We start from the raw sequence: 27,139 nt of genomic DNA on the forward strand, positions 1-27,139 counted from the left end.
GATTTGTAAATACGTGACATAAATAATTATATGCATATTCAGTTTTTATTTGCTTTATGTGTATATTCATATTTTCTTATTTATTTTTCTTCTTCCTCCATTACAAATATTAATTTATATGTATATATGAGCTCAAAACTTTCTGAACATTAGGTCAAATTATTGGTTACATTGGTATCACAGCAATCATGATTTTTTTTTTTTAGTGATCATTTTTTCTTTTTTTAACCCTGTTTTTATATATATTACGCATTTAATCATGCCACATTAAGTTAAGTTGGGAGAACCTTATCTAATAACGTGCTGATGTTTCGCAAATGCTTCTGACCTATTACGACTGTGCTTTTACTTTGAAGGGAATAGCGATTAACCGGAAGCTAGGACGCTCCCACGTGCCGCTCATTTGACGGAGCGTCTGGTTTTGACGCAGGTTGTAAACGCTGCTGTAACCCAAGTTTACTGAGTGCTGTTTGTTTCCGTTCCATGACGACATCGCCTATCGCCCCCTGCTGGCCCGGAGGAGACATAATCACCCTCAGAGTGTAGGATGGACAAAATAACAGAAACACTCTGTTCTTAGTTGGTGGAAGTAGTTATAGATATTAGCTACATACTACGTTTCTTGTGAAAGTATATTATTATAAGTAAAAAAAAGTACTCAAAATGCTGAAAAAAATTTGCCCTACAAGTATTTTACTGTTTTATTATTACTGCCGATGCATTCAAGCGTAATCAGCCATTTTCATTTGTAGCTGATTTTAGCTATTTTTCATGCTGTTAGCTCGTTAAATATGCACAAAAAATGATTTTTTTAAGGACGATGTGTTTTAATCCTTCATCAAATTAATGAATACATATTTCAGTTCCGTCTGGTATTTTTCTTATTTTCAATGTCATGTTGAAACAGGAAATGTCCTTGTCTAAAATATCATTGTATGCTGGAGAATCAAGATAAACCTGGTTAATTTCAGATAAGTCAGGTTTTCCTGACTCTGTGCAGAGTTTGCAAACCTCGTGAACATATTTTTAAAAAACTCAAAATTTGAGATTTTATGAGCATATTTGAGAAAAGGTAATAAACCAGTGTTATTCAGTTTTTAATCACAAACAAATGAATGAAACATCAACACATAAAGTCTTAATAAATGTATTTGACTTCCAACGAAGCTCCACTCAGAAGTCCATCAGATGCGTGTACGGCCCGTTGGTGTCCAGCTTCAGCACTTGTCTGTTTCCGTACGTCCCGTGTTTCACCGCGGCGCCGGGCGAAGCGGCCGCCAGCTGCTTCTCGCAAAGAGAGACGAAGGCGGCGTAGAGACGCAGGCCGTCCTCCTTGCCGATGTTGTTGTGGTACTGCATGACCCGACCTTTGGCCTTGCCGCCCAGCGTCGCCTGGGGGACGATCAGCAGGCTGCCGGGGAGCTCCGACACCGACGCCATCTTCCCCGAGTCGGACTCACACAGCCGCAGGTTCAACAGCGTGGAGGCTGGAGGGGGGAGACGGGGGAGACAAGAGACAGGGAGAGAGACAGGGGGGAGAAACAGGGGGGAGATACAGGGGAGAGACAGGGGGGAGAGACAGGGAGAGACAGGGGAGATAAAGGGGAGATAAAGGGGGAGAAACAGGGGAGATACAGGGGAGATAAAGGGGGAGAGACAGGGGGAGATACAGGGGGAGAGACAGGAGACAGAGAAAGCGACAGGTGGAGAGACCGGGGGGGAGACAGGAGAGAGAAAGAGGAGACAGAGGGGAGAAACGGTAGGAGAGACAGGGAGGATGCAAGACAGGAAAAGGGTTAACATCAGAAGCAATTTGCTTTGCTGTCTTGCTGACGACACCACAGAGAGAAAATAAAAAACAAGACATTCGTGTGAATGTGACGTGGAGGTCAAAAGGTCAAAAAGGTCACTGACCCATCTTGGGCAGGATGTCGTCCGTGGCGCCTTTAAAGAAGCAGACGTAAACCACCATCCCTCTGTCGATCTGGAAGCAGAGGGCGTCGTCAGTGACTCGGACCAATCAGCGGCCGGTGTTCCCGGTAAAGTAGCTGATCTGAACTGATCTCCGGTGACTCACCTGGACGAACTGAGCCTCCGACTGTTCCTCCGCCGGTTTCACCTGAAGTCTGGCGTGCAGACACTGCTGCAGCACCGCTCGCGCCACCGGAGCCCCACTCGTCTACGCCATCCCCTCCCCGGTGACTGGGACGATCCTCCCCGGCAACTGGGACGATGCTCCCCGGTGACTGGGACGATCCTCCCCGGCAACTGGGACGATGCTCCCCTCCCCGGTGACTGGGACGATCCTCCCCGGTCCGGTCTGAGGAGTTTTACAGCGAACGACACCGATTCATAAAAAACTGAAAGCAATGTTCAAAACAGAAACCAAGAAGAAAAACTCACGAAACTCATTTCCGTATTTACGTCAACTACAGTTGCCCAAAGCGGTTCAACGCTGCGCATTATTTCCGCAGTCTGTCATTTTTAAAATGTATTTCTTTACTTTTAATCTACAGAAAAACAATTAAAATAAATGTATCTTCTTGGGAGAAATGACTGGATATACTTACACTTAAAAAAAAAAAAAACTATCAAGAGCAACAACAAATCTATATCTATATATCTATATTTCAAATATCTTTTAAAAATAAATAATATACAAGAAACAATAAAATATAATTTAAACATATATATTCATAATTTTTAAGAAACATTCATTTAAATAAAATATACAGAAGAGCTGTTTAAAAAAAAACCATCTATTTAGATAAGCAAATAAAAGTACAAATGAAACTAAATACACGCATGCGTACTTTGCGCAAGCTTGATGCGCACCAAGCTTGCGCGAGCCGAGCGGCATCTAAACAGCTAAACATGGCTCAGTTCACGTACTGCAGACTGTCCCGTTTTCTGAGAATATCCGCACAAAAACGCGCAGTTTTACGAAGCGGGACGGAAATGAAACCGGGACCTGCGTGTTGTGTGCAGCTCACGCGCGGCCAGGTGAGATTACCGTCCGTTTCTGTGACGTTCACTAACTGCGAGCTAACAGCTTCGTGCTAACCGTCAAGCTGCGAAGAAAGCGATGAGAAGAAGACCGGAAGTAGTCAAAATAAAAGCGATCCCGGTTAAACCAATTTATTTTGTATAGAAGAAACTCCATTGGATGTATACACATATTGAATATTACATGGTACTATCCAAACATATACTGATGTGGGCATGTACTTTATGTTAAATTCGTAAGTTAATCTTTGATTTTAAGTCTAAAGATATTATTCTGAAAATACAACCGGGGGTGTTTATTTGTATCTTTCCGGCTTTTACTTCCAGCTGCTTAAATGCTGTTAATTACCAACTACTTGTTTCATAAATCGGTCTAATAGGGTAATAATAGGGTTCGATAAGCTGTTTTATTCTTTCTGATTGGACAAGAAACCTCAAACTGATTGGACAAGAAACCTCAAACAAATTCTGATTATTCTATTTATTCTATTAAAACTGTCAGTGAACATTCTGAGGTTTATGTTTCATAAAGTGAATGAAGCAACTCGTCTTTATGAGAATATTTTTACGTTAACTTCGTCTTTCTGGAGCTCGTAGACGGCCGACTTCTGATAAAACATTGTTTTTTCCCAACCAAGTCTGGAATGAAGCTTCCGATCCTTCAGGTCGTTGTTATTGCCCGTTGCGTTGCTGTTTCTCACAGAGGTCGATGGACAGCAAGGCGTTGCAGGAGAGACAGAAGCAGCAGATGGCCAAAGGTCTTCCCAGGCAGAAGCCCATCTCCGGGGTCAAACAGGTCATCGTTGTGGCTTCGGGGAAAGGCGGCGTGGGAAAGTCCACCACCGCAGGTACAACGTTTAAAATGGACTCTTTTGCTTGAAGAGTCTGTAATGGATGTTTAATGTCTAATTTCTGTCTCTGCAGTGAATTTAGCTCTGGGATTATTGGCCAACGACCCGGTAAGGAGCCACCTCTCTCACGTTTCCCCCGCCAGGCTGATCGGTGGGTATTTGTGAGCTGATGGTGTCTTTTCCTTCCTCTCTCAGCTCAAGTCGGTCGGTCTGTTGGATGCAGACGTCTACGGCCCGTCGATCCCCAAACTGATGAACCTGAAGGGAAACCCAGAGCTCAGTGACAGTACGTTTCTACCAAACGCCAGCCGATCCTCTGCTCGTTTCCCCGACGTTAAACCTGTTTTCATCTTCCTCTCAGGCAATCTGATGATCCCTCTCACCAACTACGGCGTCCCTTGGTGAGTCCAGACCCCCCCTCTGCAGCTCTACTGGTCCTGAGACCTGGTCTGGTCTGACCCCTGTGTGTGTTTGTCTCTCAGCATGTCGATGGGCTTCCTGGTGGACGACGTGGCTCCGATCGTGTGGAGGGGTCTGATGGTGATGTCGGCGATAGAGAAGCTGCTCCGACAGGTGAGAACGCTGGAAAACGTGCACCTGAGGGTGGACGACACGACTCAACTGTGTGTGTGTGTGTGTGTGTGTCTGTGTGTCTGTGTGTCTGTGTGTGTTTCTAGGTGGACTGGGGCTCTTTAGACTATCTGGTCATTGACATGCCTCCTGGGACGGGAGACGTCCAGCTGTCAATCTCACAGAACATCCCAGTAGCAGGTCAGTCAAACACACACACACACACACACACACACACACACACTGCTATACTCATAATAATAATAATAAAGCCCTACGTTCTAAACCTAATTCTAATTTAAATTAAGGTATTTTTCTTAGATTTCTATAAAATGTTCTTTTTTTTTGGAAAGGTTTAAGAGGTGAGCTTTATTTTCTTTTATTATTACTATTATTGATAATAATAATAATAATAATTCTATTTATATAGCCCCTTTCAAAACACACTTAAACAGTGTTTTACAGCAAAAACAAATAATAAAAAATAAATCAGATCTAACGCACAATTATAGCAAACACTGATTTAACAAAATAAGAGCATTTTTAAATTTGAAGGAGTCGTGTCGTGTCGTGTCTTGTCATGTCATGTCGTGTTGTGTTATAATGTGCAGGCGCCGTCATCGTGTCGACGCCCCAGGACATCGCCCTGCTGGACGCCCGCCGCGGAGCCGAGATGTTCAGGAAGGTCAGCGTGCCGGTCCTCGGCCTGGTGCAGAACATGAGCGTCTTCCAGTGTCCCAACTGTCAGCACCAGACTCACATCTTCGGCTCGGACGGCGCCCGGCAGCTCGCCGACACCCTGGGAGTCACGCTGTTGGGTGGGTTTAGGGTGGGAGGGGAAGACTATAGCTGGAGCTCACCTTTTATAAAATGTCACGTTTCCTCTCCAGGCGACGTTCCTCTTCATCTAAACATCAGAGAGATGTCGGACAGAGGAAGCCCAGTGGTCGTCTCCTCCCCAGAAAGCCCCGAGGTCTCTACCCCGGTCTTCTATATGACATTATATTTATATTACAGCTGCAGGATTAGTTCCAGGCCTCATTCAGAAATGTTGCTTTTCCTGTTTGTATGTCATTTCACCTGGTTCTCTTCACACCGACGAGTTATTTTCATTAAAAGAGGCCGATTTAATGCAAAATGATCAAACACTAACTCAGTTCATCCTATAAATCACCTTTTATCAAATTGAGAATGTTTCTTCAGGCATTTCTACGCCTCTGGAGGAAAATTCCTCACATTTTCAAAGGTCAAGGGTCACCGTGACCTCACAAACCATGTTGTTGGCCATAACAACATAAGGATTTACGTACTAACTATGAGCATATACATACAAACATGATAAAATGACCAAGTGATGACGTGTTTCTTATATTTTCCTTTCTGTGTGTGTGTGTGTGTGTGTGTGTGTGTGTGTGTGTGTGTGTGTGTGTGTGTGTGTGTGTGTGTGTGTGTGTGTTCTCCAGGCGGAGGCGTACAGGAAGGTGGCGGCGGCGGTGGTCCGGAGGCTCGAGGAAGTCAACACTTGATTGTGTAAAAGACACTTTATGACTTTATAACGCACACGCCTTTGCTGTCGTAATAACGCACAATACGTTAAATGCAAAGCACTACTGTGTACTGTGTACTAGTACAACAGTATTACTGAAAATGTGATATTTACTGAAACAATGAACTGAAGTTTTCTGAATATTACATTTCTTTTAGATATTTAAAATAAATATGTAATGCGAGGAAACTATTTAATGTATGTAAACTTCATTACCCAGAGTTCCAATGTAAGGACAGACAGTTTATTTATATAAAATACAAAGGCAATTCAAAATGCTTTACGTAAAGCATTAAAAAATTAAAAATGCATAAAAGAATATAGTAAATAAACAACAGTAAATGCTTCAAACAAAGCAGGCTAAATAATAATAATTAATTACTTTAAAAATAAAAGTGCTAAAAGGACAGTAATGTTATATTTCTACAGTCTGGTTTGAGAAACACCTTTTGGTTTAAATTAGAAAATAAGATTTACCTGCAAAATCTGGACAAAAATTGTGATTCAAGCTGTAAGATATGCAGATTTATACCAAAAATATTTTGATGTTGCTTTAATATTTCTGTCAACTTAATATCTAACTATCTATCTCATAATAAACACTTATTTATCAATAAATGACATGTTCTTGCTGCATGTTCTTCAAAGAAAACAACACCATGTGTATGTATGTATGTGCATATCATTTGTATTTAACATATATATTTTCTCAAATCATTAAAAATGTGAATTTTGACTTTTTCTGGATGTTTATTGCTTTCTCAGACAAAAAGTAACATTTATATTGATAAATACTCCTAATGTTGTCATAACAAGCTTATGTCTTGGTTTAGGAAATATGTAAATAAAGAAATACAATCTCAGACAGGAATTTATAATTATAAACACACTGAGCTTCATGTAAAAGAAGAAACCTGCTGAAAATAACCTGAGTGACCCATTAATGCTGGAGGATGTGACTGCAGTTCACATGACAAGCAGCAGAGGGCGCTAGTTACATATTGAATAAAAAGAAATGTCTCTTTTTTCACTCACTGAAAGTTTGCGTGGGGCTAGCGGAGGATCTTCCTCCCAGTTTATTTTCCATAGATTAATTATTAATAGTTTGACTCCGGATCCTGAAGCATCGGGGAAGTAATGAAGATGACTGTCGTCTTCGATTTCTCAGCCCTCTGAGGCAAAAATTTGATTTTGACTATATGAACAAATTGAATTGTAAAATAATCGAATTGAGAACCTCCTCTGTGGTATTTCCTGCTCCAGTGAGGTGTCTCCGAGACCATGCGTTGCCATGACGACACACACACACACACACACACACACACACACACACACACACACACACACAGGTGAAAACAATCCCAGCAGTGAACGATCGTCTGAAACTGCAGTTATAATGAGTTTCAGCTGCTTCTCGTCGGGTTCGGCCTCGTCTCTGCTGCTCATCTGACCTTCCCTTCCCCCAAGGTCACCTGTCTCTGTGGGCGGGGCTAATCCTCCTGGCACACCTGGAGTCATCTTACCACATTTTTAAGGTAGGTTCACACCGAAACTGAATGGGGATCCCTCCACTTTTAAAACGCTTGTTTTCTGAATGGAGTCTGGTTGATGGGTGCTAGGCTACGCTAACATTGTAGCTGCTCCATCAACACTCCAAATAAGGTCGTCTAGACATAAATACAGCAGAGACCTTGTTGTTTGGACCACAGACAGTCTCTGGTTCCTCCACATAGTCTGGTCTGGTCTCTGGACTCATGTGAGCTCCTCGATCCTGATCTCCTCCAGACGTAAACCTCACAAGAGTCTGACTGTGAATTCTGGATTTAATCACACGTCGACGCAGGGCGATGATGTCGACCTGATCAGTCAACATATTACCGCCCTCCCTCTTTCTCTTTCCCTCCCTCACTCCCTCCCTCTCTCTCTCTGTCTCTCTCTCTCTCTGTCTCCCTGCAGAGAATTGACATCAAACTCATTTAACCTTGTATCAGGGAGTCACTTCTATTTCAGCTCAGGAAATGAACCAGATATGAGAGGAGGAGGAGAAAGAAGAGGAGGAGGAGGTAGAAGAGGAGGAGGATGATGAGGGGGAGGAGGTAGAAGAGGAGGAGGAGGTGAAGCCTGAAACTGGGTATCTGGTGTAGTAATGTTCCGTCCTGGAATCAGATTAGATGAACTGTGTTTCCATCCTTCATGTGAGAAACATGAATAATAAAACAGACGAAATATATTATTGATTCAGGTTATGTTAAGTTTTTTATTTTTTTCTTAACTTTTACTTCACAGGAGGTAAGCAGGACAGCTGCACGGCTACGCTCATCATCATCATCATCATCATCACCATCATCATCATCAACTTTCATCTTCAAGGCAAGAAAATAATGACAGTTATTAATAAGTTCTTCTTCTTCTTCTGACTCACGCCACGCTAGCTGTTTCCCTCTACTTCCACTGTTTATGCTAAGCTAGGCTAACCCAACGGCTTCGTAACGGCATTAGCAAGAAAGCCAAATAGTTGAAATGTTGCTTTAAACCTTCTTTGGAGCTTCAGTGAAATAAGGAATACATGCCTGTGAGTAAATCATCATTAATATCCGAACGTCAACACACGTCTCTTAATAACGTACCTCTCACTCTGCAACACGATATCTTTGATGACTCATCTTAACCTCGGGGGGGAAATCTATGCAGACGACAGTTAGATGGAGTACGTTATTGATACCAGCGAGGGAATTTTCCAATTTCACAGCAGCTTCGTGTGCTGATTTGCAGAACTGATTGCATTCAAATCTCTAACCGTCACACGTATGAATGAATCTCTGCTGGAGACTCTTTGTGACCCTCTGGAACCTGGAGTGGATGAGTTTCATCACTAAAACCCCCCCTCAAGGATATCAAATGTGGATGAAATCTCAGTCGTTTGGATTTATGATCAAAAATGATCCTGAAGAAGGTTCCAGATTGATCCAGGTGAGAGACTCTTGATCTCTCGGGTTAATATAGCTTTAGGGGTCTCTTTCCTGCAGCTTCCGTCCATCAACATCTACAGCGAGCCGTCCATGCAATAAATAACTTGATTTGACCAAATCCGTCGGGTTTAACGGGAGTCCAGATGCTCATCCGTCTCTCCAGGCTGTGTGAAGTTGGTTGACCTTGAGATGGAGCTGGAACACCAGACCAGCTCGCCTCGTCATACGAAGATATCCGGAAACATCCTTCATGGAGGACTTCTTTCCGAAGACGATGCACAATTCGATCCGAGGTTGCATTAACACGCAGGTTGGGCTCCCTGTGGTCGTCTCACTGTGGAGGTTTTCTGGAGGTTGCTGGACCCGGAACAGGTAATAACAATACCTCACTGGGTTTGGGAACACGTCGAGGAGGAGCAGCTGGAAAACAGAAAATGGATGGCTGGGTGGACTTAGAATGATATGAATAATGAAACGCAAAGAGAAAATACTGTAACTTTAGAAGATACCCGCAAACTTCAGAGTGCATTTTTGAACGAGGTCCCATCAGAATCATGTTAATACCCATACCCGTGTTTCTGTGAGCACCCGACCTTTGACCTTTGACCCACTGTGAACCTGAACCTGCAGTGTTGAAACAAACCTAGTGACTGTGTGTGTGTGTGTGTGTGTGTGTGTGTGTGTGTGTGTGTGTGTGTGTGTGGAAAGCAGAGATGTATTCCTAAGTGTCTCGGTGTGTCTTTGTGTGTGGAAGATGAAAGGGATGCAGACTGGCCTCAGGCTCCAATTAAAAGCAGGCTGAGGTTGCTATGGCGACGTAGGTGAACTGAAGTACTTTATGAAATATTACTGACCGGCAGACGGACGGGTTTACACATCCAGCAGAGAACACACTGTTCTGTTTACGTTTCAGGTTAATGTTTCAACTTTACTGTCTTTGTTCTGCTTTCAGTCCAACGTTAACCTTGGTCCTTAAAGATAATAATAATTTCAGACAATGTATAAATGTCCACAGTAAAGGAATTCAAACGATCAAATTAAATTATTTTAATATAATTAAACAGAATAAAATTTAATAGATGAAGTGGTTTATTTCATAAAAAAAATACTGTTTTTAAAGAAACTATACGACGACATTGTTTTGAAACCGATCCACCACATTGATCCGCTGTAGTGTGAATGCCAGGCCAGTAGGTGGCGATGAAACGGTGCAGCAAATCTACACTTCGAGAAAACGACGCAAACGCAGCTCGCTAATCCGCCAACGTTGTCTTCTTCTTAACTTAACTTAACTTCTTCTTGACTGCAAATGTCCTGTTTTCCCAGAGAGAGAGAGAGAGAGAGAGAGAGAGAGAGAGAGAGAGAGAGAGAGAGAGAGAGAGAGAGAGAGAGAGAGAGAGAGAGAGAGAGAGAGAGAGAGAGGTGATTCATTTCAAGCTTTTGTTTCGATTGTGAGGCTGTTTCCTTCTCTGGACACACACACACTCATTTATACCCATTTCAGTATGTGTAGCTCAATTGGTTTGTTTTTTATTCCGGTTTATTCGTCCGGCTGCTGAGAAGAAACCAAGGAAGTTCCCAGAACTAGATGATGACTCCTCGTAACGCTGCGTTAAATCAACTCGAGCACAAAACCAGAACCGTAAACTCAACAACGAGTTTACGTGCTGGAACTACTTTGTGTGTCGCAGTGAGGTCGCCAGGTTTGGGTCCCATTGTGTCCCGCATATAAAGACCCAAAGAGGATGGATGGATGGATGGATGGATGAGTGGATGGATGGATGGATGGATGAGTGGATGGATGGATGGATGGATGGATGGATGGATGAGTGGATGGATGGATGGATGGATGGATGGATGAGTGGATGGATGGATGGATGGATGGATGAGTGGATGGATGGATGAGTGGATGGATGGATGGATGGATGGATGGATGGATGGATGGATGGATGAGTGGATGGATGGATGAGTGGATGGATGAATAAATATGTGGATGGATGGATGGATGGATAAATGAGTGGATGGATGATTGGATGGATGAGTGGATGGATGAGTGGATGGATGGATGGATGGATGAGTGGATGGATGAATAAATATGTGGATGGATGGATGGATGGATAAATGAGTGGATGGATGAGTGGATGGATGAGTGGATGGATGAGTGGATGGATGGATGAGTGGATGGATGGATGAGTGGATGGATGAATAAATATGTGGATGGATGGATGGATGGATGAGTGGATGGATGGATGAGTGGATGGATGAATAAATATGTGGATGGATGGATGGATGGATGGATGGATAAATGAGTGGATGGATGGATGAGTGGATGGATGGATGGATTTATGAGTGGATGGATGGATGAGTGGATGGGTGGATGAGTGGATGGATGAATAAATATGTGGATGGATGGATGGATGGATAAATGAGTGGATGGATGAGTGGATGGATGGATGAGTGGATGGATGGATGAGTGGATGGATGAATAAATATGTGGATGGATGGATGGATAAATGAGTGGATGGATGGATGGATAAATGAGTGGATGGATGGATGAGTGGATGGATGAGTGGATGGATGGATGGATGGATGAGTGGATGGATGGATGAGTGGATGGATGAATAAATATGTGGATGGATGGATGGATGGATAAATGAGTGGATGGATGATTGGATGGATGAGTGGATGGATGAGTGGATGGATGGATGGATGGATGAGTGGATGGATGAATAAATATGTGGATGGATGGATGGATGGATGGATGGATAAATGAGTGGATGGATGAGTGGATGGATGAGTGGATGGATGGATGAGTGGATGGATGGATGAGTGGATGGATGGATGAGTGGATGGATGAATAAATATGTGGATGGATGGATGGATGGATGAGTGGATGGATGAATAAATATGTGGATGGATGGATGGATGGATGGATGGATAAATGAGTGGATGGATGGATGAGTGGATGGATGGATGGATTTATGAGTGGATGGATGGATGAGTGGATGGGTGGATGAGTGGATGGATGAATAAATATGTGGATGGATGGATGGATGGATAAATGAGTGGATGGATGGATGAGTGGATGGATGAGTGGATGGATGGATGAGTGGATGGATGAATAAATATGTGGATGGATGGATGGATAAATGAGTGGATGGATGGATGGATGGATGGATAAATGAGTGGATGGATGGATGAGTGGATGGATGAGTGGATGGATGAATAAATATGTGGATGGATGGATAAATGAGTGGATGGATGGATGAGTGGATGGATGGATGGATGGATTTATGAGTGGATGGATGGATGAGTGGATGGATGAATAAATATGTGGATGGATGGATGGATGGATGGATGGATAAATGAGTGGATGGATGAGTGGATGGATGGATGAGTGGATGGATGGATGAGTGGATGGATGAATAAATATGTGGATGGATGGATGGATAAATGAGTGGATGGATGGATGGATGGATGGATAAATGAGTGGATGGATGGATGAGTGGATGGATGAGTGGATGGATGGATGGATGGATGAGTGGATGGATGGATGAGTGGATGGATGAATAAATATGTGGATGGATGGATGGATGGATAAATGAGTGGATGGATGATTGGATGGATGAGTGGATGGATGAGTGGATGGATGGATGGATGGATGAGTGGATGGATGAATAAATATGTGGATGGATGGATGGATGGATGGATGGATAAATGAGTGGATGGATGAGTGGATGGATGAGTGGATGGATGGATGAGTGGATGGATGGATGAGTGGATGGATGGATGAGTGGATGGATGAATAAATATGTGGATGGATGGATGGATGGATGAGTGGATGGATGAATAAATATGTGGATGGATGGATGGATGGATGGATGGATAAATGAGTGGATGGATGGATGAGTGGATGGATGGATGGATTTATGAGTGGATGGATGGATGAGTGGATGGGTGGATGAGTGGATGGATGAATAAATATGTGGATGGATGGATGGATGGATAAATGAGTGGATGGATGGATGAGTGGATGGATGAGTGGATGGATGGATGAGTGGATGGATGAATAAATATGTGGATGGATGGATGGATAAATGAGTGGATGGATGGATGGATGGATGGATAAATGAGTGGATGGATGGATGAGTGGATGGATGAGTGGATGGATGAATAAATATGTGGATGGATGGATAAATGAGTGGATGGATGGATGAGTGGATGGATGGATGGATGGATTTATGAGTGGATGGATGGATGAGTGGATGGATGAATAAATATGTGGATGGATGGATGGATGGATGGATGGATAAATGAGTGGATGGATGGATGAGTGGATGGATGGATGGATGGATGAGTGGATGGATGGATGAGTGGATGGATGAATAAATATGTGGATGGATGGATGGATGGATGGATGGATAAATGAGTGGATGGATGGATGAGTGGATGGATGGATGGATGGATTTATGAGTGGATGGATGGATGAGTGGATGGACGGATGGATGGATGGATGCAATTGGCTGCAGCCTCCGACCTTCGTGCAACTACGACTCCCAAGGTGCATTTCACCAAGAAACATTATGGTGTTGGAACGAGAAATCTGCAGCTCAAATAAGACACAGTTCTCATTAACAAAGTGGAAATACCCCCCCCCCCCCAACTCCCGTCGCCTAGCAACCAGCTGTAGTTGATATTTATTGTGATCATGTTTATCATATTATTATCATAATTCGATTTATTATTTTTCATCCCATGTGACGATGTAACCGACGTCTTCCTGTTTAAAAGGGAATAAACATGGGGGGGTTTGCTGGAGGAGAGGATCATGGGAAATGTCTAATATTCACTGGATGAAGGAAAACAGCTGACACACACACACACACACACACACACACAATCTTCTTTGTCCTCTCGGCTCTCTCTTTTTAAATGTCACCTCTCTCTCTCTCTGTCTCTCTTCTCCCTCAGGGTCTCTCGCCCTTCCCTCTCTTCTTTATGCAAACTCACGCCTCCTCCCCCTCCCTCCTCCCTCCTCTCTCACCTCTCTGACTGTCACCTCTCTCTCTCGTTTACTTTCACACTCATTATACTGCACTTTCTCCTGACAGACATCATCTGGTGACAAAAGTATGTGGACATCCCGTATAAATAAAATATAATATATATTTCTATGGGACGGCCCTTTAAGACGCAGAAGTCTATGTTTTTCAAGTCCATATAGCGCTCTAGTAAACAATTAAACCAGAAACACATTGGTTGTATATATATGAATGGTGATGAGGTCACACAAGGCGTGGCCAATGAGACGGGGTCCTGGAGCGAGAGACGTCCTAAAGGGGATCCGCCCACATCGATGGGGATCCGCCCACATCGATGGGGATCCGCCCATCGCAAGGCAACTTTATTTAGTTTATTTAACCTTCTCCTCCCTCCCTGTCTCCCTCCCTCCCTGTTTCCCTCCCTGTCTCTCTCCCTCCCTGTCTCCCTCCCTGTCTCTCACCCTCCCTCCCTGTCTCTCTCCCTCCCTGTCTCCCTCCCTCCCTTTCTCCCCTCCCTGTCTCTCTCCCTCCCTGTCTTCCTCCCTGTCTCCCTCCCTCCCTGTCTCTCTCCCTCCCTGTCTCTCTCCCTCCCCGTCTTCCTCTCTGTCTCCCTCCCTGTCTCTCTCCCTCCCTGTCTCTCTCCCCCCCTGTCTCCCTCCCTGTCTCTCTCCCTCCCTGTCTCTCTCCCTCCCTGTCTCCCTCCCTGTCTCCCTCCCTGTCTCTCTCCCTCCCTGTCTCTCTCCCTCCCTGTCTCCCTCCCTGTCTCCCTCCCTGTCACCCTCCCTGTCCCTGTCTCTCTCCCTCCCTGTCTTCCTCCCTGTCTCCCTCCCTCCCTGTCTCCCTCCCTGTCTCTCTCCCTCCCTGTCTCCCTCCCTGTCTCCCTCCCTGTCACCCTCCCTGTCTCTCTCCCTCCCTGTCTCCCTCCCTGTCACCCTCCCTGTCTCCCTCCCTGTCTCTCTCCCTCCCTGTCTTCCTCCCTGTCTCCCTCCCTCCCTGTCTCCCTCCCTGTCTCTCTCCCTCCCTGTCTTCCTCCCTGTCTCCCTCCCTCCCTGTCTCCCTCCCTGTCTCTCTCCCTCCCTGTCTCCCTCCCTGTCTCCCTCCCTGTCACCCTCCCTGTCTCTCTCCCTCCCTGTCTCCCTCCCTGTCCCTCCCTGTCTCTCTCCCTCCCTGTCTCCCTCCTTGTCTCTCTCCCTCCCTGTCTCCCTCCCTGTCTCTCTCCCTCCCTGTCTCCCTCCCTGTCTCTCTCCCTCCCTGTCTCCCTTCCTTCCAGCCTCACATCATTAAAATAGAACTCTTGTTTCTGCTGCACACACCCTTAATAACATATCCAAAATATTTTGTATTGCAGCACACACACACAAACACACACACACACACACACACACACACACACACACACTCACACACACACACACACACACACACACACACACACACACACACACACACACACACACACACACACTTGTGTTAATAGTATCAGGGGCAGCCAGCTGCTCTCCTCTGCAGCAGAGACCCCCTATGGAGGCCTGTTAAACCTGTGTGTGTGTGTGTGTGTGTGTGTGTGTGTGTGTGTGTGTGTGTGTGCATGCATGTGCATGTGTGTGTGTGTTTTCTCCACCCTCACTAAGCAGATAAAGTCATCATACCCTGATGAAAATAACTAAATAGGTCACCAAAAGTGTTTTTGTCTCTCATTGATGTGTTTACACTGCAGAGTGTGTGTGTGTGTGTGTGTGTGTGTGTGTGGGGGGGGGGGGGGGGGGGGGGGGGGGCTTCTTTATTGTTGTTAGCGTGACATCAGGTGAATTAAAAATCAATGGCAGACTGATGCTGCAAGGATCCATCAGAAAGTTGCTGCAGTTTCCTCCTCCTCATCACCTGACCTCCTCTTCATCCTCCTCCTCCTCCTGCTCCTCTGTATATATGAGCTGTTATTAAAGTATTGGGTTTAATAAATGAATGAAGATGAATATGTCTATAAGAGGAGGTTCCTCCTGCACATTTACAGAGAGGAGACATGAAGAAGAAGAGGAGAACGAAGATGATTTAAAGGACAGGATGGCTCTCTCATTACGAGGCGATGATCAGCTCGCTGCATGAAGGATCTCCTCCACGCCGCCGTCGGAGCGTCTCCTCCCGAGACGTGTTGTTGTGATTCACAGCTCCGGCAGACTTTAACCCCTGAAAATGAAACGCCGTCTGTACTCCACTCTTTGCTCTGCAGGCGCGTGAAGCTCCCAGCAGGGCGGCGTCTTCCTTCCCAGCCTGCTTTGCATATGACTGCAGGGTTCTCGGGGTTCAAAGGGAGAGGAAGTGATGAGAGAGGCGATGGCGGGCGGCGTGCCTTCGTCTGATGAAACGCTCCCGAGGCCTGAGAGAGGTTCTACTGTACCACCGACACACACACACACACGTACATGTGTGTCTACTTCATTATGTTGTGCTCTATAATGTTAGTATATATATATAAATATATATATCACGACAGGAAGTAGACAGTAAACTAATGGAAGACAACAACAAGCCAACAGTCCACTTCCTGCTTCACCTTTGACCTCCAGCACTCGTGTGGTCGTGTGTACAGTCTGTGCATTGAGGGATTGAGTGATTTCTTCATCAGTAAAGAGACGACGGGGAGCCGACAGGAAACGAGGGGAGAGACGGAGAGGGAGCGGCATGCGGCAGCTGCAGCTTCGGTATGTAGCGTCTTCATCACGACGCCGACGGACCAAACGGTTGCATTTTGAAATATCTTGAAAAATACGACGGCGTATTTGGGTCTCTGGAGGGAAAAAAACGGTCTTCTCTCTCTGCCTGTTGATCCTCCATCATGAGTCAGCAGTAATGAAATGTACCAAACACTTTAGACTGGAGGGAGCCTGACTCAGCAGATGGAAGTTACAGATTCCCGATTACAAGTAAACGCAGCATACTTCCATGAGTAGCTGCAGACCAACCGCTGCTGACTGACGGAAAAAGCATCACTCTTTTTGAATTTCTGGTGGGAATGTGTCCACAGACACGGAGATCCTGTTTCATGAGTGGGTCACATGATCAACCACCATTGTTTTAACTCACTCTTTCATAGAGAGGAACTTAAAAGACAATTAAATAGATGGAAATGTTACGGACTGTCACCAAATACTTCCACATTCTAGGTCCTTTAATGATGAGCCGAAAGCATCATGAAATTAATTCTGACAATTTGAAGTCCTATCGGGGGGATTGTTCCAAGCAGTGGGGGGGGGCAGCACACTAAACTCATGGAGGTTAATGATCAGAACCTGAACCAGGATCAGCAGGTTTATGTTCCGTCGGTCTCGTCTGACTCAACGACGACTGGGCGCTTTAGTGACGGGGGTTTTCACGCTTCACTGTGTGACAGTGTGTGACCTCTGACCTCTGTGACCCCGTCAATAACAGGAGGATATCAAGAAGGAGAAAATAATGATTTCTGGCTTCTGGTGTTCTGATGGAGCGTTTAAACCCTGATTGTTAACGTAACGTGGTTTGTGGTGGTTCCTGGTGGTCTAGGTGAGTCAGCGTGAGATCCTGCTGGACTTGGCTCCTTCAGGGCTCTGTATTGTTGCCGAGGAGGCAGATATAAATACTCAGACAGCTTCCTGCTTCGCCCTGCTGGGGTCCAGCGTTACAGCCGTCCCAGCTGAGCACACAGGCCGACACAATGGAGGGGCCCGGACTGAGGGGGGCCTCCGCGGAGGATCAGCACACAGGTCCTCCTTAATAGAGGATTGGCCCAAACGGGTCTCCTTCATGGAGGATCGGCCCACACAGGTCTCCTTCATAGAGGATCAGGGTTTCATTCAGAGCACCAGGATGGGGTTTTAGAATGACCCGGGTTCATGAAGTCCTGGGGGAAGAATAATCTGTTGTTTCTGCAAATCTCCCTGAAAATGTGAAGATTTGACAATGTGTACTTCTACTTCTACTACTACTAGTACTACATCTACAACTACTACTACTGCTACTGCTGGTGAAACTAGCACTACTACAATTTCTGCTAGTTGTTCTGCTGAGACTACTACTTCTGTTACTACTACAAGTACTTTAACTACTACTACACGTACAGGAAACCCTGTGAGATGTTTCTTATCTGAGAAATATTAGATGATATTGAACATTACATAATAAAAGATCAATAAAATGTACATGAATAATTGATAATAAATCTATATTGTAGAAATGCTCTTCCAGAAAGCTGTCAATCATCCATCTTCCTCAAAAACGTCCTCTTATTGTTGAAAACAGCCCTTTTTTAAAATATTTAATCACCTTATTAAATTATCCTCACAACAGTTGGAGAGAAGCAGTGATGAAAGGTTTCAGGCTCGCTCCAACAAAGCTCATTAGAAGAAAATCACACAGATTAAGAAAGATAATCGGGATAAAAGAGGGATTAAATATAACAGATATTTAAAAAAATGTGTTCTTTATTTGGAAATCCAGCACCGAGGTACTAACGATGTAATCACATTTTATATTACTTTATTACAGCAAATTCACATATTGTCTTCCACTGGAACTAAATTTAATTCCTTTCATACTCGCTCTAATTAATGATTAACAAATGCAACTTTAACTTTAACCTGCCTCAACACACTGCCTTGCTCAGAGGAACCTCATCAGCAGAGGGTTGAACAGAGCGAACTTCATTCTCCCGGAGAGAGAACTGAAGGATCTGGATCCACGCTGAGAAAACAAAAAGAAAACAAAAACAAAGAAGCCGTCCTGTCAGGATTTTACAAACCAGAAAGGTGTGAAACATGAAAGCAGAAACTGAAAAGTGAAATATCTGCAGATTCCTGTGGAGTTGGAGGTGCTGATGGTGCGGCGCCTGCAGCAGGGGGGGGGTCGCCTGTGGCAGCTTTACTGCACCACACACACACACACACACACACACACACACACACACACACACACACACACACACACACACTTCGTTAACTACATGTCCCAAAATACACACATGCACACAGATGCTAAAATAAGTTACTGTTGTATCTTCATGCAGGTGTGAATGTAAATGATCCGCAGGTATCCAGGTGTTTATTTCATTTGCTTGTTTTAATTCTAGTTTGTTTGTTTTATAATTATGTTTAATGTGTTTCTTCCCAATGCTTTTAATGTTTTATGTATAGCACTTGGAATAGCCTTGTCGTTGCTATACAAATAAAATCGCCTTGCCTTTATGCTAAGCTAAGCTAACTGGCTGCTGGCTGTGTATTGATTGGACAGACATGTAAGATTGTGGTATTGATCTTATTATCAAGATCGCCACTAAAGTATTCCTTCAAATAATATGACACATTGATTATGAAAAAAGGGCTGCACGGTGGTGTAGTGGTTAGCACTCTCGCCTCACAGCAAGAGGGTCCCGGGTTCGATCCCCGGGTCGGCCCGGGTTCCTTCTGTGTGGAGTTTGCATGTTCTCCCCGTGTAAGCGTGGGTTCTCTCCGGGTTCTCCGGCTTCCTCCCACAGTCCAAAGACATGCAGGATGGGGATAGGTTGATTGGTGACTCTAAATTGCCCGTAGGTGTGAATGTGAGTATGAATGGTTGTCTGTCTCTACATGTCGGCCCTGTGATAGACTGGCGTCCTGTCCAGGGTGTACCCTGCCTTCGCCCAATGACAGCTGGGATCGGCTCCAGCCCCCCGTGACCCTGAATACAGGATAAGCGGTAGAAAATGGATGGATGGATGGATTATGAAAAAATTGACTTCTTCATTGTCAATTATTAGCAGAATGTTTTTTTTTTTAATGAAAGTCGCATAAATACATTATTGTATCGGGACAGCTGGACTCCGGTGTCTGTCCCGCTGCTGCTGGTCTTCAGATTGGTTTCCTCGTCCCTGATGGAGTCATCCTCTGGGACCAAGAAAAAGGGCCCTGAATGTTTATCATCATTTTGCATTTCTTTCCACTTTTTTAAATTAGAGGTGGATATATTTAGACGTGACGTACGATGCACCAAAACTGAAGGAGAGCATCTTGTTGCTGTTTGATTTATTTATTTGAAGAGCAGCTTTTTAACCGAAAAAAAACAAACAAACAGCTTGAAGTTTTCTGCATGGTTTAATTTTAGCTGACCGATCCCTGCAGAGTCTGCTCACTCTCATCTGGGTGAGTCGGTCGGAGCGCTGAGGCTCATTAACGCAGCGTTGCACTCTGGGGGATTTCCACTGGAACCAGCTTTATCGATCCCCGTGAACCCATAGAAACTGAAATATAAATGAAGGATTTTTTGCCATTACCTGACAGTGTTCCACTTTATCTCTGTCAATGACTGCAACGTTACTTATTAAAGGAAGTTCTTTGTATTAGTCCTGTTTACAGATGATTGGATTCATTCTCTGATCAACTCATTGATTAACTGTTTTAGCTCCTCGCATCACAAAACTCTGATGATGATCGCACACACTGAACCTGCCTCCCCCGTTGAGCAAGTTTTCCATTTACAGGCACATTATACATAATTAAACCATTTGCACGGGGAAAAACAAAATCATAATTACATCACAGACAGAGTGTGTGTGTGTGTGTGTGAGAGAGAGAGACGTTTTCATTTTAATTTAGATGCTTTGGCAGCATGGTTCATCTCACATTCATGATGAATAAAGAAGCTCATTAAAATGAAAGAAAAGAGACACATTTATATATTTATCTTAACAGGATGAGATAAATAACGACGTATGCTCTATTACAGCGTTTTGGGGCGACTTGCATGTAGGTCATATAAACACTGCAGGTTCATCGGATCTTTAATCATAAGCAGATTTTAAGTGCAGCGTCTACGTTTTGCTGCTTTATCGCCTATTTTGCAGAAACAGTTACTCGATAAGTTGTTAGATGTTTGATGAAGAAGCTACCTTTGATAGCTCTGAAAGCTACATTTCTGCTCACTATTTCATCTATAAAATGTCCACACACACACACACACACACACACACACACACACACACACACACACACACAAACAACAACAACAAATATCCTCCACGAGTTCAAGCACACATAATTCATGTCAACAAATTGCTCAATGCAAAATTAATGAACTACAGAATAAACCACGAGGCCTTCAGGGCACATACGAGATCGCATGGATACACTGCTGTAACTCAATATATAAACTTAATTTTTGTTAGTATAACACGTCAGATTAGCATAAAACAAATGGAAATTATGGTTTCCACACTTTTCATGTGCTTTACTGTCTTTTTTGTTGCGTACAGAATTAAATTGGGGGGAAATAAATATCTAAACACGGGTGCATCATGGGAAAAAGCACAACTTTCGCACTATGCGAAATATGGCGACACTATGCAGATCGGGAATTGTGCCCTCTAGTGGAGCCACGAGTCACACATTTACGAACATTTACGTTATCGGCAGATACTCAAAAGTATTTATAATAATTGTTATCCTTTACAATTTATCCTCTTAATTGTAGTGTTGTTTTATTTATATCTTATCTTCACATTATTTCATATTTACTTTACTTGATTTTATTTGTGACTCCCGTACTTTTAACGGCCGCTGAGTTAGTACAGGAGTCACAAATAAAATACAGCACAGGACTATGATATAGTATAATATATAATATACAATAAATTATTTAAATACAATTAAATAAAATAGAGATATAATAACATTACGATTAAGAGCATAAATTGTAAAGGATAAACAGTGTTATAAATGAAGTATATAAACAAGCACAGGACTATGATATAGTATAATATATAATATACAATAAATGATTTAAATACAATTAAATAAAAAAGAGATAAAATAACATTACAAATTAAGAGCATGAATTGTAAAGGATAAAAAGTGTTATAAAGTATATACAAGGATATAGTATAGTACATAATATGCAATAAATAATATAAATAAAATATAGACAGGTGTTAATAAGTAGAGAGAAAGAAGGGGGGCTGAACGGGGGAGGTAGAGCGACATAGACGCAGTGTGGGGAGTGGAGGAGAGAGAGAGAGGCGAGGGAGAGGGAGAGGGAGAGGGAGAGGAGAGGGAGGGAGTCGCCATTACTGCCTGGCAGTGCTGCTGAGAGGGGAGGGAGCCGAGCGGAGCAGGTTTCGGCTTACAGCGCATACCACACTAACAACACGCAAATACAGCCGAAAAGAACCCGTCTGGAGCGACCCGGGACTACACCGAGACCCGGACCCAACTTCGCGGATCCTGTCGGGAGGACTACGAGCGACCGCGGATTGTGGATTTGTGGAGTTTTTATTTTTTCTCCCCCCCACCACCAACACCACCACCACCGCCACCCCTCTGCCTCGTAATGTGGGAATGCTTTCTCCTCTTTTTCCGTGGTATGTGGATCTGGGAGCGACCATGTTACTAGGTGGGTAGGGGAATTTATTTGGACTGGGGTTTGGGACTTCGTTAGCTTTTCTCTCTTTTTTTCTATGTGGGCGAAACCTGTCCCCTAATACAATTCCGGGTTCAAAGAAAACCGGGATGATAATGTGAGTGTGCTGTTTAAAAAAATAATTAAACCCCCAAGATTTGTGATTTCTTGGTTCGGCGTCGCTAACGCTAGCTAGCTCGCTGGCTAACTAACCCTTTGGCATGCGAGGCTAACGTAGCTAATGTTAGCTAATCGGGATCTGGGGAAAGGTGGGTTTTTTTTCCTTCTTCCTCCTCCCTCCAGGAGTATCAGGGCCAAGCCAGGCCGAGTTTCGTCCCCCCCCCCCCCCCCGCCCCTGGAGGAAGTAATCGCCGTATCAAATACTGCGGTTTGCGTGAATGTTAGCTTCGGTGCGTTGACGCATTAAAATAAACGTCCGTTGAGTTTTTTTTGTTTAATCTAAAGCTAATATCTCAGCCATTAACCGTAAAGACAACTACCGTAATTCTTCTATAGGAGTTGATGTTTTTTTTTACGTATCCACCCTTTTCAATAGGTTTCATTTTGACGTAACAGATGTGTTAAAACGGGGCGAAATTAAGATTAATTTTAACTGTACCAACGAGAGATTACAACCGTCAAGCTCTTTTTGTTTTACATATATATATATATTTTGTCATGTCAGTGTTTTCACGTATTCTGAGTTGGTTTAGAAGTTGCTGGGTTGCCAGATTTGAACGTTAACTGCCCTGCTAAATCGCTAACGTTAGCCTGGATGGATGCAAGGGGAGGGGGGTCACCTAATTAATTTTCCGACATTTATTTTTTTAAACGTCTCAGCATGCAATGAGAAGTCGTGAGCACCTTTTTGTCGTGTTTGTGTGTTTGCAGCAGCAGTAGTCGGGGGGGTTTGTCCTGCTGCAGCTCTGCATGTCATTTACATCGGCTCCGGACGCTGCTGCTGCTGCAGCTCCTCGTGCCCTTTACCCAAAAAACTTTAAAGGGATAGTCTGTTTTTTTAAAATCTAACAAGCCATTCAGGTGGGCACTAAGCAAACCTCTCAGTGCACTCCACATATTAAAAAAGAAAAAGGCGAAATAAGAAAAACCCACATTCCTCAGTTGCACAGATTGTTAAAAGTAATTAATTATTAGCGTTGGCCTCAATAAATATCATTCAGCTCGTTTGATGTTCCCCTTATCATCTTGCTTTAGGAGTCCTCACAGTCAGCCCTTTTTCCTCTTCAATGCCTTTCGGAGCAAAGATGTCAATAATATTGAGTCGGACGTTCTGTTGCACAATCGCTCTATAGTATCCAGATAATGTGTAAGAGATTTTTCTTTTCATCTGTCTTGACAAGCAGTGATATCAGGGTTTGTACGAGAGCTGGAAATCCTTGAAAACACTTGATTTTCAGTGTGCGGTGTTTTCAAGGTTTTAAAAGTGCTTGGATTTAGAATGAAGTGCTTCAAATGTGTGTTCTATAGAACTGAGAAAAGAAGATCTCCATGTTTGAGGGACTGAAAACAGCATTTTCTGACATTTCTGCATGAAAAATGACTTTTGATGATGAACAGATGATGAAAATAGTTGGTGATTATATTTCTGTGGATCTGTTAGTGGAATTAGTTTTCCTTTCATTTGTGGTCCTTCTGTAAAAAAGCTGTCTCCAAACATCATGTTGGTTGTTTAGAGGACAATAACATCTAATTTAATGTGATGAACAAGTGCAATAGTAAGTAGACTGAATACTGAGGATTGGATTGATACAAGTACGTTTACCACAGCTGGAAGGTGGAAAAGCATGACAATGCACCTGGAAATGCTTGGAAAGTGCTTGAATTTGACTTGGGAGAAGGTATAGGAAGCCTGTTAGTTGTTATCGGCTGCATCAGCATTGATTGTAACGGACAATTGCATCTGAAAAGCTTTTCATCCCGCGTCTGCTTTAAGACCAGGACAAAAAAAACAACAGAAAAGCATATTGGCTTATGCTAATACGGTGGGGAAACGGTCGATGTGAGCATCGGCTTCAGCCGACCACACGAGGGAATTAGCACCAGCGACGGAGTGACGGCGGGGTTGATGGGTGTCAGTCGACATATAAACTGTTGTTCTTACATCATCGATACCTCGGCGAGGAGGATGCTCCGTTCAGGTCTGGACCTGAATCTGGAGGAGGAGGAAGTGAGGTGGGGAAACTTCGAGGTTGTTCGGAAAGGAAATCATTTTCCCAAGAACACACAGACGCCTTTCACAATAGGTTTGAATTAAAGCCATCGGTGTGATGAAATTGCACGATGAATTAAAAAAAAAAGAACAGCGAGGGATTGATGAAAAAAGTCACCAACAACTCTTAATCCACATATAGTTAGTTACACACTGGAAGCAGACAGACCGGAGCTTCTGGATAGGTTTTGACCTTTCAGAAAGTTTCTGATGATGAGGTAGGTCAGCTGCTCTCTACCACTAATGAGCATCAGAGCGCCATCTACTGGGTGCAGCCAAATGTCTTTGTAATTTACAAAACTGGTTGATATGGAAAAAGTGCTCAATAATTCCCGTAAATAACAAAATAGTAATTCAAAAAGCATAAATTCAACGACCAGTTACGTTTTGAATTATCACCACGGCAACCACGGCGTGAGGTAGAAACAAATTCACTGTTTTTGGCTAGCTAACGTTCCTGTGACAAGACCCCCAATACATGACATTTAGATTCATAATGACAGTGAAGTCAAGGGGAAAGATGATATTTATTTTGTGCGGAGCTCAGCTTATACTTTCTTTTTGTATTGTTATGTCTTTTATTTGGGCTGGTGGTCTTCGGGAACTCTCTAACAGTCAGAAGTGGGTGTTAAGTTACTAAAAGTTTGGGAACCTCTGACGTAGCTGACATTTAAAACCGCATTACGCCACTCTTGTGCGCCAGCAGCCGAACAATAGCAGTGACGAGTAATGTAAGAACATTTTTTTGAAAGTGACTACCCAGAAATCCTGTGTTAGCCATGTCATGATTTATACCAAGAGGGGAGTGGGAGAGATAATGGCTCCATTTTTCCTCTTCTCACTCTTTGCTTAATACGAGCCAGCTCGTTTTTTTTTTCCCCTCCTGCTAAGTTTTGATGAATCTTTTCCTGTTGGAGGAGAGTCGTCTGTACACACAGTCAGAATTTCTTCTGAGGGAAACATAATGAGTTAGTGGCGACTTATTTAAAGTCGGTGGGATCCTTTTCTACATTTACATGTATTTGTCCAAAGAAAGAAACCACAACACAACACACACCTTAAGTACAACAGTGCTATGATGAAAGTGCTATAGGTAAGAACATAGAAGTGCATTATTTTCTTATTTTTTTGGGGGGAGTGAGTCATGCTTTACAAAGTTGAGGTGTGTGAACGTCGAAGTCTGAACAGGTGGAGCTGAGCTTCCCTGCTGGAGTCCTGCTTCGTGATGAGGCCGCAGAGACATACGTTTATTTTTAAAAGAAATCCAGCCAGGGGGTTGCTGCTTTTTAAGGGTCTACAGTGTGTTTCAGGCTTAACAGTATTTAGTCATCATCTAAAACCAGCTTGCTAAGTGATACCTTAATCCCCCCCCCCCACCCCTGCAGCCTCACGGTGAATACACTAATCATGATGCACGAGGCTACTTTTAGCTGTTTGTGCAGCACAAATGCAGTGTGGTCTCCAGCGTTTTGCATTGAGAAGACTCATCCAGGTGTTTAGGGCATACAGTTTACCTCTCTGTGCATGAGAACGTTTATTGTGAGTGTTAATATCGACCCTGTGTGTTGACAGAACTGACAGAAATGCAAAACAGATGTTTGCATTCTTGTGACTGATTTGCTTAAACACTGTGGTTTGGAGGGGGAATGGGCTGTAATAAGCAGCCAGCTTCGTCGATCGAGGAGAAATAAATAGATCTGTTGTTGTTAATGGGCTTAGTCTGTTGTGAAGTTATATTTCAAAAATGTTTCCCTGAGAACAGTGGCTCTTTGTGTTCTTCTTCTTTTCATATTTCAGATTGTTCTGGCTGTTATTTGGATTAAATAAGCAATTTGCAGACAACACTTGGACTTTGTGATTGGCAGTTTTTTTTTGTCAGTGTGCCATCTGTCGGTTCTAGAAAAGTGCACATGTGCAGCGCTTCTTCACCTGTTTTCACGAGCTCAGGTGCACCTTCCCCTCGCCGCCTGCTGCAGTCAGGTGTGGCACATGCAGCAGCAGGACGGCAGCGATCACCGGGGCGAGTGGTGAGATCTGTAAACCCGACAGACCTGCTGGTCCGTTTGCTTTCTGACATCATCTAAATGTCGTGGGTGTGTTTGAGGGCAAAAGGAGCAACATTCGTAGATCAGCTGACTAAACATAAGGGCACATTTCCTGCAGGTAATTTCCCCCTCCCGGGTATGCACATCTGTGTAGTCTCACAAATGGCTTGTTTGACCTCCTTTTTTTTTAAATAGATAATTGAATTCGGGGGAGTAACATCCACGTATCCTCGTTGTTTTGGACATCTGTATCAACTTCCATATGTCTCTGAAGGTTGCTGCAGATCTGCTGAACTCGCATAAGACCCCCTACCCCCTACACAGGTGACATCATCACCTCGGCCTCTATAAACAGTCCGGGGAAACTTCATTGCTCGAGTGTCGGCGGAGCGAATTCTTGCTCTGGTGCAGTTTCTCAGGCTCAGCATGCTTTCGTGCTGCAGCTAGCGTTTCCAGCTCACACAGGCAAATTGGCTGGCAGAT

The 27,139-nt window shown here is 43.8% G+C and overlaps 3 protein-coding genes across 4 annotated transcripts in view; 2 read left to right on the top strand and 1 right to left on the bottom strand.

Annotated features, from left to right (window-relative positions):
- Positions 1-1,073: 1,073 nt before the first annotated feature.
- Positions 1,074-2,465, bottom strand: LOC311015983 (D-aminoacyl-tRNA deacylase 2-like). 2 transcript variants are annotated; one of them, XM_084013427.1, is made up of 4 exons: positions 2,297-2,465; positions 2,078-2,224; positions 1,915-1,984; positions 1,074-1,487 (listed from the first exon to the last, which is right to left on the bottom strand). In XM_084013427.1, exons 3-4 carry the CDS (start codon positions 1,970-1,972, stop codon positions 1,174-1,176), a joined length of 372 nt encoding a protein of 123 aa, XP_083869553.1. In that variant the 5' UTR covers positions 1,973-1,984; positions 2,078-2,224; positions 2,297-2,465; the 3' UTR covers positions 1,074-1,173. The 2 variants fall into 2 exon arrangements, with proteins under 2 accessions (XP_083869553.1, XP_083869554.1); XM_084013428.1 differs by lacking the exon at positions 2,297-2,465 and having other exon boundaries at positions 2,078-2,258.
- A 333-nt stretch (positions 2,466-2,798) lies between these two features.
- Positions 2,799-6,231, top strand: nubpl (nucleotide binding protein-like). Its single transcript, XM_084013321.1, has 10 exons — positions 2,799-3,003; positions 3,710-3,854; positions 3,931-3,965; positions 4,053-4,143; positions 4,219-4,258; positions 4,340-4,430; positions 4,535-4,628; positions 5,039-5,245; positions 5,318-5,400; positions 5,891-6,231. Exons 1-10 carry the CDS (start codon positions 2,806-2,808, stop codon positions 5,951-5,953), a joined length of 1,047 nt encoding a protein of 348 aa, XP_083869447.1. The 5' UTR covers positions 2,799-2,805; the 3' UTR covers positions 5,954-6,231.
- Positions 6,232-22,072: 15,841 nt separating this feature from the next.
- Positions 22,073-27,139, top strand: part of arhgap5 (Rho GTPase activating protein 5) — a 39,322-nt gene continuing 34,255 nt past the window's right edge. The window contains exon 1 of the mRNA XM_084014238.1: positions 22,073-22,375. The gene's annotated coding sequence lies outside the window, so the exon portion shown is untranslated. The remainder of the gene's footprint in view (positions 22,376-27,139) is intronic.

Source organism: Eutrigla gurnardus, assembly GCF_963514095.1.
Source record: "Eutrigla gurnardus genome assembly, chromosome: 7".
NCBI lineage: Eukaryota > Metazoa > Chordata > Actinopteri > Perciformes > Triglidae > Eutrigla > Eutrigla gurnardus.